The 13,918-nt window shown below is 37.7% G+C and overlaps 1 protein-coding gene across 1 annotated transcript; it reads left to right on the top strand.

Annotated features, from left to right (window-relative positions):
* The first annotated feature begins 1,534 nt into the window (after nucleotides 1-1,534).
* LOC119589945 (thymidylate kinase-like) lies at nucleotides 1,535-13,665 on the top strand. The gene is made up of 6 exons (XM_037938623.1): nucleotides 1,535-1,661; nucleotides 6,355-6,536; nucleotides 6,995-7,091; nucleotides 8,244-8,346; nucleotides 11,403-11,591; nucleotides 12,425-13,665. The coding sequence occupies exons 1-6, from the start codon at nucleotides 1,615-1,617 to the stop codon at nucleotides 12,539-12,541; spliced, it is 735 nt and encodes a 244-aa protein (XP_037794551.1). The 5' UTR covers nucleotides 1,535-1,614; the 3' UTR covers nucleotides 12,542-13,665.
* Nucleotides 13,666-13,918: the final 253 nt, after the last annotated feature.

The following is a 13,918-nucleotide window of genomic DNA, read 5'->3' as shown; positions in this document are numbered from 1 at the left end:
TCACCTCATTTCTCATCAACTTCATTCTTTCAGCAACAACCTTCAACAAAATCTCGCTGCCGCGACTCATTAATGCAATTGTCCTTTTTACCCTTTTTAGGTATGGGAGTAAAGACAGATTTTACCCAGTCTTCTAGCCATCTTCTTTCATTCCATTTAGTCTATGTAAGTGTGGGTTAATGTGGTCATACTTATTTACGTTACCTAGTCCTATACTTGCTACAAAGTTTTGTACCTTTTTAATTATCTGAATTTGACCTTTATATGTTGAACACCATATGTCTGAGCAATAGTTAATGACACTTTGAGAGCTAGTGTTTGTATAACGAAGGTCCTCGTTTCAGCACAGATTTGATCGTTTATATGGTTTAGGTAAATTAACTTGAATTTATTTGAATTTGTCTTAAGGCCATTTATATCAAAGTATCCCTTTACATGTGCTAGTGTCTCTTTTTTTTTATCAATTCATCTAAATTCTTCACAGAATCACTATGGAGAAACTGTTACTCATCGGCGTGTTGAACAAGAAGGCAATTTTGGGCTATGGTTAACAGATCATTTATGAATATTGTCAACAACATTGGGGCTAAATGTAGATCCTTGTGGGACACCGAAAAATGGACTCTGTTTTTGTTTCTGAGCCAGTATGTATCGATTTTGTTAGTTTACTAACAAGGATTTCGTGGATGACGCTGTCGAAAGCCTTGGACAGATCACATATCACTTTTATTAGTATGTCGTGAAGGCAAAGATCTCAAGGCTCTGTTAACCCATGCTGCTCGGAAATATTAAACGTGCAGTACGTGTAGTGCCCGCATTTCTTTATGTAAGAGAAAGGAAGAAGGTAGGAAACAATTTATCGTATGTAGCTATGTTATTAAATTGGATATTTAGATTTCATGCAATTAATTACTGTGTGCTCCATATTCTTACAATTAAACATTAATGTCATCCAGTTAATGGCACCTTTTGATGCAACGCATAGGAACTGAATGTCTCTCATAAAATTGCAATAATTGAAGTTCAACATTTGCTAAAAGTGATCAACATTGCTAAAATTTCATGATTGCATCAACAATATTGTACCAGGAGAAAATAAATGCGTTGATGATATATCTATATCTATCTATCTATCTATCTATCTATCTATCTATCTATATCTATCTATCTATCTATCTATCTATCTATCTATCTATATATATATATATATATATATATATATATATATATATATATATATATATATATATATATATATATAACTAACCCGGCACACATATTTTTCCTAGTTGTGAATGATTTCATCGTCCTAAAACATAACAGACTTTACAAAAACAAAGGGTGTGATTTTTGGGGGGATAGCAATCCTTTCTATTGTCAAGGACTGTATTGGTAAAAAAATGGGATTCACTGACAGAATTATATATATATATATATATATATATATATATATATTTTATATTATATATATATATGCATGTAAATAGAATAATAAAACTATACAATATCAAGAGCATCCTATTTTCCTGATAACTTTTACACGCAGCCCCCCTTGAGCGTAGCATTTAACATCTGGCGGAACAGCAGGAGGAAGGGTCGCTCTTTGGCAAGTGTATGTCACACGCAAACACATTTATTTCCTTTACAAGAAACTGCATCAGGTACGTACATTATTTTATGACCTTCATGAAATCAGAGAGGAATATAAGTGTTCAGTATGTTAAGGCAATGTCGCCCAAGTTTGAACTTAGGATATAACCAGCAGTAATAGCACTGCAATTTATTCCTGTTTATCTCGTGCAAAAATTGTGTTCTATATTGTTTGCTTGATTATTTCCCTCACTGATCATTCTGAAACGTCTGCATCTATAAGAATGAGCTGAAAAAGTTCATGTATTTGTATCACTATACTTATATAATGTTGCCTGTTGGATGGTGTCTGGCAATCAGGCCCAGTAGCCACATCCACAATTCCAGAAAGAGAGAGAGAGAGAGAAAATGAATATCTACTGCACAAAGCCCTTGGAGGGAGATTCGGTGGGCCTTCCGGTATTGGAGAACAAGGGTGGAGTGCACTAGTCTATCCTAGCTTGGGAGAACCCAGGCTTTAGCAAAGACATGCGGCCCGTTTGTTAAAATTACGCGAGGTCTGATGCAATACATATTCATTGTACGGACTTGCATATACACAGAAATAAATGCATATTTATCAGTCAGAACATGCATATCTACCAGATAGATAAATAAATGTACATTTGTCAGATATATAGACAGATATGCCTTTATTTCTGTGCATATGCATGTCTGTACATATGACTATTCATTGGGTTGGTCCTCGCACAATTTTAACAAATTAGTCAAATGAAAACCGAATAATATGAGAGTAACTCAGTAATTAACAAATATAGATGTTGGAGAAGGACTGGTTTCCAGGATAAAGGCTAATATCTTTGCAAAGAAGAGACAAACACATGCACATAAGCACAAGCAGAAATGCATACATGTGTGTTGCCTATATTTTGCAGGTGATGCATATCATAAATAATGAATTTGGAAGTTGCAAATAGACTTAATCTTTACAGTATTTACCCCCCCAATCCCTTGCCCGTTGTTGTCGTGGGGGGGCTTAGGAGGCGGAGACTGGGACCCAATGATGGGGAACTCCCCAACCTTGGGACTCAGCCCTCGACTCAACTAATTTTGCATGGTCTTTTTTTCCTTCCCTCTTTTTGTTTCTGTCCCTTCACCAAACCCTTCTGCTATCCACCTCCTAAGGTGTGAGAGCCGTGCTGAAAGGATGAAAGGCTGACTTTGTGCCAGTCCTGAATGGCCTGAGGGAGCCATGGGCACGGTATTCCCCTGATTTAGTTACCAAGCCCTTACCCCTCAAGGGGACCCTGAGGGTGGACTGTTTTTATCCCCAACATAACCCAGGCTTACCATGGCCAGTAATGAAAACATATCCCCACTATTAGGGGCAATGAGGCTTGCCCCTTTATCAAATAGCCCCAATGATGTAAACCCACCCGATTCCCTGACCCCAGGCTCTCCTTTGACCACGGCTCTGAACACTGCAATAACTACCCCCTCATCAATGCCTGCTAGTACAGTAGCCAACAATCAACCCTTAAGGAACATTTCCACTCCTCCAGCATGCTCAACTTCAACACCTCTATCCCCACAACCTCCAACATCAACCACCCCATCCTCCCTTATTAATACCTTTCAGCCTTATTGCCCACCTCTCCATAACACTACCCCCCTCAACACTACTCCATCTTCGTCACGCCCCCACCCTTCTACTACCCCTAACTCTACAACAATCTTGAATACTCTCTTTAGCGCAGCCAAATGGGACCGATTTTTCGTTATCCTTCCCACAGCTCCCTACTCTGACAACACCCTTCTCTTCCAACAATGTCTCCAAAAACAAGTAGGTAAAGTCTCTTTCCGTAGCCGACCCGACCGCTCCCGTCTTGTCACAGTAACATCCGAAAACCAAGCTATAGCATTAACAAAACTAACTGACCTATATAGTAACCCCTTCCTTGCAGAACCCCATCCAACCCTCAATACTTGCACCGGAACAGTTTCAATCTCCCCAGCAAATTGCCCAATCTATGACAAAGATTGGTCAGACTGTGGAGAAGACCTACTTGCCTGTCTCACAGACTATGATGCAACATCAGTACAATGCCACTCTATTCCCCCCAGAGGTCATCGAAAGAAACCCACTAACATAGCCAAAATTACCTTCCGTAGACATGACCTTCCCTTTAACGTCTACATAGGAGGAGAATCCCTCCCTGTTCGTCCATACCAACCTCCTCCACGTCAGTGCCAAAATTGTTGACATCTAGGACACCCAGCCAAACATTGCCGTTCCACAGCCAGATGCCCACTATGTGCCCAACCTGGCCATACCCGATCTAACTGCTCTGCACAATCACGCACATGTGCCAACTGTGGCAGCCCCCATAATGTATTTTATAGAGGCTGTCCCACCTACAAATTTGAGTCTGAGGTAGCAACTCTCAGATTCAAACTTGGACTCACACTACATGAAGCCAGACAGGAAGCACGTCGACGTGGTTTCTCTCTTACTCCTTACTCCAGTAATACTGCTCATTCTACCAATTCTCCTAAACCCATCCCCCCTACATCTCTTCTACCTCCTACCTTCCCCAGTCAAACTCTTTTGCCATCCTAAACCCAGACACTCCAATCTCTACTACAGATACTCCAATCATCACTACAACCCCAACACCTTCCCTCTCCTCCTCGCACTACCCGAACAGATAGAACAAACGTTCCACCCCTCTCCCCTACCTCACAAACACCTCCACCTTCCTTGCCCTACGCTTGAGACACCAATCCTCTGTTCCCCCTCACAAGAAATCCTTTATCCCCAAAACTCCCAACCAACTCCTCAGAAGAAACTATTGAAAATATTCAAGATTACTTAATGAAAACTGACACTCAACCTCCAAATCTTACAACTCCTGCTCCTTTCACACTGCAAGTAACTGCTGATATCCATCCTCCTCCTAACGATATCCCCCCTACACCCTATCCTCCTAACCCCTCCCAACACAGCCCATTCCCCCCGATCCCAACCCCGCCCACATTAACCCTCCCACCATCCCCTCTATCCCTTCCATTCCCTCCTGGATACACACGTGAATCCCTTATGTAACCTTCCCGCCATCCCCTCTATCCCTTCCACTCCCTCCTTGATACACACGTGAATCCCTTATGTCACAAGTATCCCCTTCCACAGACCCTCTGTCTCCTAATACCCCTTCTAGTAGAACACCAACTCCCACACCTCTCCATTCTCAGACCTCTCGGTCCTTATCCCACCCTCTAGCTGCTTCCCCCTCAAAATCTCCAAAACGTACTACAATCTATCACTAAAGTATAACTATCCTTCATTGGAATATTCGCGGTTTCCGCTCCCACAGACCTGACCTTTGTCATATCCTTTGCCTTCAAGAGACCTTTCTTACACATCCTCCATTACCAATCCCCAATTATCATTTTGTCATTTTGTCTCTTCCCCACATTCCCTTCATGTCTCGTCCATACTTACCTCTGCTTTCCCCCACCTATCCTCCCTTCACCGACCTCCCAACCTATCAGACATCCTTACAGAATCCCACACTTTCTGTTTCAACAACCTATTCTCTTTCCTCAAATGCAAACATATCCTCCATCTAATCTAACTCCTTACCACACCCGACTCTAACCCTTTCACTCACCAATTCCTTTGCTCAGCTTAGACAACTAATCACTAACTCAACCACCCTTCCCTAACATTAACTATAGTGCTACATGACCTTAGATGTCTAGCACATTTATCTTGCTTTTAACCATTAACCATTAACCATTTACAGTATTTATGCATTAAGGTAGGGTAAATTGAAAATTATATTCTATAGAGGACAAAAAGTTGTAGTCATCAGTGCAAGAAATAATCTGCAGACATGAAAGGTAATTCCACAAATAAAGGAAAAAGACCACAGAAAGCACTGCTCACAGCCCAAGTCTGCCTGGTGCTCCTGAGATTCAACTCTGTCTTGCCATTTATAGAACGTGAAGACAATGTTTTCAGGGGGATGTTGGGGGCTGAACCCCCCATCAACCCTCCCCTTGGGGCATGCCCAGTTACAGCAACTTACATTGTTAAATAAATGTAGTGACATGGACATACTCTGGTGGGTGCATCCACACTGTAAAGAATTTCTGCAGATAATATTATTGACTATTGCTAGAGAGCAGACCATATGGCTGTGTCAGCTCTTGATGTGGAAATCAAGTGACTTGAGGGATTTCTTTCACTTTGTCTGTGCCCTAGAATAAAAGTTTGTTTTCAGAATTGATTTTGGGATTGCTATTGAATTCACAAGGGTTTTGTTAACTCTGTTCAGTTTAAGGGCTTTCGAATAAAGATATAAATGCCCAGAATAATACCCATCTTAAAGTTATGGATCTGTCAATCAGTGTTCTTTAACTTTGTGCAGTTAGGCCAATTTGGTGTCCTGTATTATTTGGCCTGTAAATGTTATATTTTCTTCTTTATCTAATAAATTAGTTTTACTAATTATGTCATGAGCTAATGATACTTTGAAAAATGTTGCTTTAGCTTAGAATGTGTTTTCATAAATTTCATCAAAGTCAAATTTATATATAGATGAATTAATTAGATATATAATTTCCTAAAGCCATGGTTTCTTTGTTTTCCTAGTTGTATCTTATGCAAGTAAAACAAAATTTAATTGCATAAGAAAAATTTATAGCTCACTAACAAATAATATTGTCTTTAGATTTATAACTGACATGCTTCTTTTTCAGATCAGGTGTAAGAACCTTTTATAACATGGCTGGAAATGCTAACCAAGAAGGAAATAATGGGAAGAGAGGAGCTCTGATAGTGATAGAAGGGTGTGATAGAACGGGAAAAACCACGCAAGCAGAAATGCTGGTTGAATCAATAAAGAAAGAAGGCAAGCCTGCAATATACATGAGGTTTCCAGGTAAAAATATATCTTCTTACAAGTTTTAGTTGCTTATGTAGGGTCTATTTTTAAAAAATAAAAATGCTTTTAGAATACATTTCTGTCTAATAATTCAGTTCAATTCAAATACTGTTATGCTGAAAAAATGACATATATCATGCTTACCAATTTCTTTCTTGCTTTTTTTATTTGAGCATTTGCATTTGCTATTCAAAGTCTTGGCATACAAACACTATACAATCAGTTATTCAGGAAGTTAATGAACAGTAATGAAAAACAATGATCTGCGACCTTAAAACTGATTAATGCTTAGAACACTTCATTTCATAGTAGGTTAAAACTGATTAATGCTAAGATTACTTTATTTCATTGTAGCTTGAATTCTGTGTGGTAAGAGACCTTCTTATTGACCATTTTTCATGCAGTTACGTCAACTCTTGTGTATATTAGGTTTTCACTGATAGATTTTCTTTCAGAGAGAGGAACACATATTGGAGGTATCATCAGTAGTTACTTGTCATGTGAAAAAGACTTGGAAGACCATGCCATACATCTTCTCTTCTCTGCAAACAGGTGTGCATTTTTTATACTTTTCAAAGAATTGTAATTTTTATGAAATCTTGCATTTATTAATTGTTCATGGCTATAATAACAATACAGGAGACAAAAATAGTGTGACCTTTTGTGTTAGCTTCATTGTCTCTCACACATTAACCCAATCACCCCGGATTTATGTTCTGTCCCTTGTAGGTTTTTGTGAATTTTGTTACATACAGATGGCTCCACATGTGCCCAGCCTCCAAGGAGTCTATCAGTAGGCCCTACTGACTGATCTTGATTTCCCCATTCCTTGAATTGGCGGGAAAATGCGTTTTTCCTTTTAATACAATTGATATCAATACTGTTATTATTGTTATTGATGTTATGATTATTAAAGTATTATTAAAATCTTGTTAACATTTAGACAATGAAATATGCAAAAGATCCTTTCCAAAGTCAAGGAATCAGGGTAAACAGGTGAGAAGGTAGGACTAATAAGTGACCCCTTGATGAAAAGACTGTAGAAGCCATCTATGTGTGAATACAATAAATAAATCTGTGTTTACAGTGGGCATGGCATGTATTCTTGCCAAACTGGCGATTGGTTAACTTATTATGCTAATTTAAAAATATTTTGTAGTGAATATATCAAGATTATTTAATCTAATTTTTATAAACAATAAACACTTTCACATGTCTGCTTACTATTTAGCAAGTTTCCCCCATCCATACTCATGATATCATGCCATAACCCTGTTTCCCCCATGTCTCTCCTCTATCAGCCAAACATAGTAACCTTTTCTCCCTGCTTTCATCTTGAATGCAACTGTATTACATAAGAAATAGTAATTTTGGTACTATATATTTTTCATTACAAATTTTCATCAAACACCATTTTTCCTCAACCCACATTCCCCCCTCTATACACCTTGTCACTAATAGGAATTACAAAATTACCTCAAGGTATATCATTGTGTTTTTATTATTTATACACCAAGATACACAATTTATTGTTTAATTGAAATTTTAGTAACTAATATTTCTTTAGTGAAATTGAAAAATTCAGACATTTTTTTGCAGCTGTGGGGGACAGAGAAGCTGGAGGGCCAATACTGATAACAGTAAAGTTAGATCAAGAATTACAGACAGCATTTAGTTCTTCATTTGTTTTTTCTCTTTTTCCAGATGGGAATTATTGCCAAAGATTTTATCAGAACTGAAAAGTGGAACATCAATAATTGTAGATAGATATGCCTTTTCTGGTGTTGCCTTTTCTGCTGCAAAGAAGGTATGATTTGAAAATGTTTTTTGTATTAATGATGAGAAAATTCACACCTCTTTAATATGCATCTATTGATTTGACTTTTTCAAATCAATATGGTAAGTGTTATGTAAGTGGAAGCTTCAGTAAATGGTTCAGAAAAGAAGCATAGCTTTACTTGTGTTTGCATTTGTAGTAGCAACATTTATTTTGTTGCATTCAAGCTGAGACTGAATTTTACTTGTAAGATAAATGAAATCATATTGAATGTCTGGAAGTCTAAAAAAATGTTTAAGAACTGCAACCTATATCCTGTTTTCTATAATTGTTATACTTCTGCTGTCATTGTATAGCATTCTCTCACTGTGAAATATAGTATGTGTTCATCCATGTATGCAAACGTGTATAGACATGTAGATACATGCATACACACATGCATATGCACTTATGCATATGAAGTTATGCATACACACATATGAATACACACTATAGGAGCCTGGAAGATGGGCCCTACAAGAGTATGATACTTGGCAAGCTTAGGGTTCATAATAGGTGACCAAGATACATTGACTCCTAAATTTATTGAAAAATGATGATTGAATGTGGCTGCTATTACAGGAGAGGTGTTACCCCTTGGCTCCCAACAGGGAGTCTGTCTGTCATATCCCACAGTTGTTTAAGAATAACTATAAGTCATGTGTTTAGCATGTGACAATTGACGTGAAGATAGGGAGTATTCCAACAATACATTACTCATATGGAAAGGGAAAAACATGCATACAGACACATGCACATGCATGCAGACATGAACATGCATGCAGTCACGCACATGCATGCAGACACGCACATGCATGCAGACACGCACAGACACTGCAACGCAACACATCGCAACGTGGACACACATGCATGTGGACACATAGGCACACAGACACATAGACACAGCACAGAGCAGTAGGCCACGCAGACATGTAGGCATACAGACACGCACACATGCAACACATAACAAACACGACTGCAGTGCACGAGCACATGTATGCACACAATACACCACATACACACACGCACATTCACGCTGCAAGTGACACGCACTGACATATATGACACATAATGCACACAACAATACACTACACATACATACACACACATACATACATACACTACACATCACACATATATAACACACCATACACATACATACACACACATACACATACAACACACACATCACACACATACATACACACACATACAACACACACACACACACACACACACTACACAACACCACAAGCACACACGCAACAACACACACACACACGCACACACACACCCAGACAGGCACAGCAGCCCAGGCACAGGCACACGCCACGAACAGCCGCACGCCCAGGCACAGGCTCCACGCCCAGGCACAGACACACACCAGGCACACACCAACCCCACACACACACAGACACCACACACCCCCACACACACACAACACACCACACACCACACACACACACACACAACACACACCACAAACTTAACTTCACACATCACATACCACTACACACACAACAACACATGCAGCCATGGCACAACTACACAGCACACTACACACACACACACTCATTTTGCATATTGGATGTTGCTTTAACCTCGTTAGCTAATCTTTTCTTTGGGAAATGTCTTCTATGGGTGTTGGGCTATCTTTTGCTTGGGTGGGGTTGCATTCTTAGGAAGCAATTCTTTTGATCGGCAGTTTTGCTCATTTGCCTTTGCCATAACTACATCATGTGGTAGCTACTACTTTCTTCTTCTTCTTCTTCTTCTTCTCTTCTTCTTTTTTTCTTCTTCTTTTTTGTTTGTTTGATTGTGTGTGCTGTAAGTGCTTGTGATTGTTCTGTATGGTCTTCTGTTCTGCTGTGCTTAGCTGTAGTGATTTTATCTTCTTTCTTAAATACACATTTTGTAGTCTAGAGACTCTTTGCATAATGTGTTTATATCATAATTATGATTTTATGTCATGAACAATGAAATATTATATATGGAGTTTATAGAAATACATATGTAGAAAAAAAATCAAAACAGATAATACAAATACGATTCTTAATAATGGCAGCAATTGCGGTGGCACCAGCTGCAGCTTTAGTAACAATTGGTACATTTTGTATTTTTTCATGTTTTTATTTATGGTTTTATGTTTATTAAGCATTGTTGTAACAGTAAATATTATTTAATCTGAATAATATGTAGTAGACTGCAGCTTACATATAATTTTATTCACTGAAATCTGTTGTGATACACTGTGCACTTCACTCAAAATGCATAAAGCACAATGTGACCTGGGGTGGTAATAGCAGACTTAGACCTATTGTAACTGCAGTGTACTTGCAAAATTTTCCTTTGTGACCTTGCAGTATTGTAGAAAATAAAACCAAGAAAATTTCTGGAAATGCAGAGTGCTTGAGAAACTCATAATTTGATGATTTTTGTATATACCACAAATACATTATATGTACAGTAATAAAAGCTAGAGTATCTGTTTTTGAACTTAGCCAAAGGCTTAGTTTCACAGCAGATGTGTTACCAGTAAACTTAAAGTTTATTGAGAGCATTTTGAAACTCTAAGAGATTAAGGTTCAGGTTGTCACACATCATTGGAAGCATGGTAATGAAACATGGAAATGAAGAAAATAAATCTGACAAACAACACTGACCTTGTGTAAGCAAATTTGTAAGGCTGCTCTTGCAGTAGGAATGATATTGTGAGACATTTTTCAACATTGTGGAGCAGTCACAGAGTCAGTATACTGATTGTGTGATAAGGTTGTTAGGCAAGAATGGTGCTGCCAAAGAAAACTCATCATGAATTTTGAGAGGCCCATGTTCTGCAGTGGAATGTTACAAATTGATAATTTGATTAAATTTTTTATACTCTGTTGCCAGGTGTGCACTTTTTAAAGGCTCCACCTTGGTATTTCTCTAAATGCTATAATGTTTTTCTCTAAAGTTGAATCAAGCTACTGAGTTTGCATCATTCTTGGCACTTGTACTTTGCATTGTAAGTTCTTGTAATTGTCTCCTAATTATTTTTTTTTCAGAATATGAGTTTGGAGTGGTGTAAGAAGAGTGATGCTGGACTTCCAAGACCAGATCAGGTGTTGTTTCTTAACTTGCAGCCAGAGGAAGCAAAAAGGCGAGGGCAATTTGGAGCGGAACGTTATGAAAAGGAAGAGTTTCAGAAACGCGTCTATGAAAACTTCCAGTTGCTGAAGGATGACGTGTGGAAGGTTGGTTATGAGATCATAATTAAAATAATAGGTTTTGGAAACAAATTTGTTTGTTAATGAAAAATATACTGCCCATTTTTTTCTGTAAGTTTCTTACTGTAAAAAATATAAGATATATGCTTTATATTCACAAATGTTTGGAGTAGGTAAGATATACTTTAAAATAGGATGTTTTATAAACAGTTTTGCTTATTACTCAGTAATGATATAAGCTATTGACTAATGCTTAATGTAGTTTAACCCAATGTCAGTGGGTTTATGTAATGTTCCCTTTAGATTTTTGTGTTTTGTTACATACAGATGGCTCCACATGTGCTCAGCCAGCAAGGAGTCTTATCAGTTGGTCTGAGTGACCGATTCCTCCATTCCTTAAATTGGCAGGAAATGTGTTTTTCTTTCCATTACTATTAATATTGACATATCATTCTTGCTGATATTTTGATTATTAAATTGTTTTTAAAATATTGATATAATCAAAGACAATAAAATAATAGAAATGAAGCTTTAAAAAAAATGAAAGAAAAGGGTAAACAGATGAGATAGGTAAGACTAATAGCTGACTCCTTGGTGGCTAAGCACTTGTAGAGCCATCTATGTGTAAAGATAAACTCTTATTAAAGTGGTGATGGCATTGTAGTCTTGCTACCTGCTGACATTAGATTAAAAGACAATAAAGATTTAAAAGTGTTTCTCAAAGTTCAAAGTTTAATGAACATAAAGGCAAAAGGAATATTTGCTGAAATTTGTAAAACAAAAAATGATACGGATTTTATGTTCCTCATTATATTATTAAGTTGCATGAATAATAGTATTTTGAACTTTCTCTTTTCCAGGTTATTGATGCAAAGAAGAGTGTTGAAGATTTACAGGAAGTTTTAAAGACTGAGGCATTAAAAACCATAGAAAATGTTATGGAACAAAATGATGAACTAAAGAAGCTTTGGGTTTAAAGGTGTGATTGTAAACAATGTCTTAGACATTGTCTGAGACATTGACCTGATGATATGGGCATTTAATTGTTTTTATTTCATTTTTTAAATTCATTTATAGTCTGTTTAAGTAATTTGTAATTCAAGTTCATTTTTATTTTAATTTAACTTAAATGATATTCAAAATGTGTCCTAGCCTGTCCATGTTGACCAGAAACTTGCTATCCAGCATGCACCCATTTGTTATAGCACAGCAAGCTTAACCTTAATACAGGCTTTTACCAGATAATTTATATCTAAGACCTAGAGAACATTTGAAGGGATGAAGTTAAGTGTGGCAAATATGACAAGAATTTCTTAATGCCAGATATGTGATTTGCTTTTTGATGTTATATCTTTATCAGAATCATATAATTGAAGAGATGTTGATGTGTTGAAATTACCTGAATCTCCTACCAGTTAGTATTATTGATTCTTAGGATATAGGTTAAAGCTCTGTTGTACTAAGTCCCAAATGGTGTCTACAGATTTTAACCTGTTGGATCTGGGTGCCTTGCTCCCTGCACATGGCCCACATTTGGGCATCAGGCTTACTTGAGTGGTGACTCTTGTGAGTGTGTGGTTTGTAGGCCAAGGTGTGAAGACTCCTTGCCTATATTTTTCATTTGAAATCCTGTATCAAGATTGTTGTCTATAACAGTAACAATTTTCTTATGTGTCATTTTTAAGATGTTTTTTTTTTTTGTAATACACTATGATTCACCAGTACATTCTACACTCATTTATCAATGGAAATAATGCATTGAAATTCTGGATCTGGGTGACTGGCTCCCTGCATGTGGCTCAAAATTTGGGCATCATGTTTAATTGAGTGGCAACTCTTGTGGCTTGCAGGCCAAGGTATTAAGTCTCCTTGTTTATGTTTTTCATATAAAATTCTGTTTCAAGATGGTAATCTATAATAATAACAATAGCAATAAGTAACATTTTGTTCTGTCATTTTTAAGATTTTAGTTTTTCGGTAATACATATGACCACCAGTGTATTCCATACTCATTTACCAATGGAAATAATGCAAGAGTTCCTTCCTTATTGCCCACTACAGTGCAGGAGGTTTGTGCACTCATGGCAAGTCATTCCCATCACCTGGCCTTCAGCTAAAATTTCTCTGGCATATTTCGTCACTCTTGCCCTCAGCCTATTTCCTTGATGGCATATTCATGTAGTGGGCACTCGAGCCAAATTTTTCATGATGGCATATTCACATCATTGGGCCCTCAAGCCAAATTTATTCATGACGGCATATTCATGTCACTGGGCCCTGAAACCACATTTCTCAAAACATGATGGTCACTCCTCCTCTCCTCTCAATCCTCCTCCTCCCTCTCCCTCCTCCTC

This window comes from Penaeus monodon, chromosome 26, assembly GCF_015228065.2.
Source record: "Penaeus monodon isolate SGIC_2016 chromosome 26, NSTDA_Pmon_1, whole genome shotgun sequence".
Taxonomy (NCBI): Eukaryota; Metazoa; Arthropoda; class Malacostraca; order Decapoda; family Penaeidae; genus Penaeus; species Penaeus monodon.
Note: the sequence above shows the minus strand (reverse complement) of the source record. Positions and strands in the feature narration are given on the sequence as shown.

Coding starts and splice junctions, on each gene's coding strand:
- LOC119589945 (XM_037938623.1), top strand. CDS start 1,615: ATGTCACACGCAAACACATTTATTTCCTTTACAAGAAACTGCATCAG. Junction 1,662..6,354: donor TTTACAAGAAACTGCATCAG/GTACGTACATTA, acceptor CTTCTTTTTCAG/ATCAGGTGTAAGAACCTTTT. Junction 8,347..11,402: donor CCTTTTCTGCTGCAAAGAAG/GTATGATTTGAA, acceptor TTTTTTTTTCAG/AATATGAGTTTGGAGTGGTG.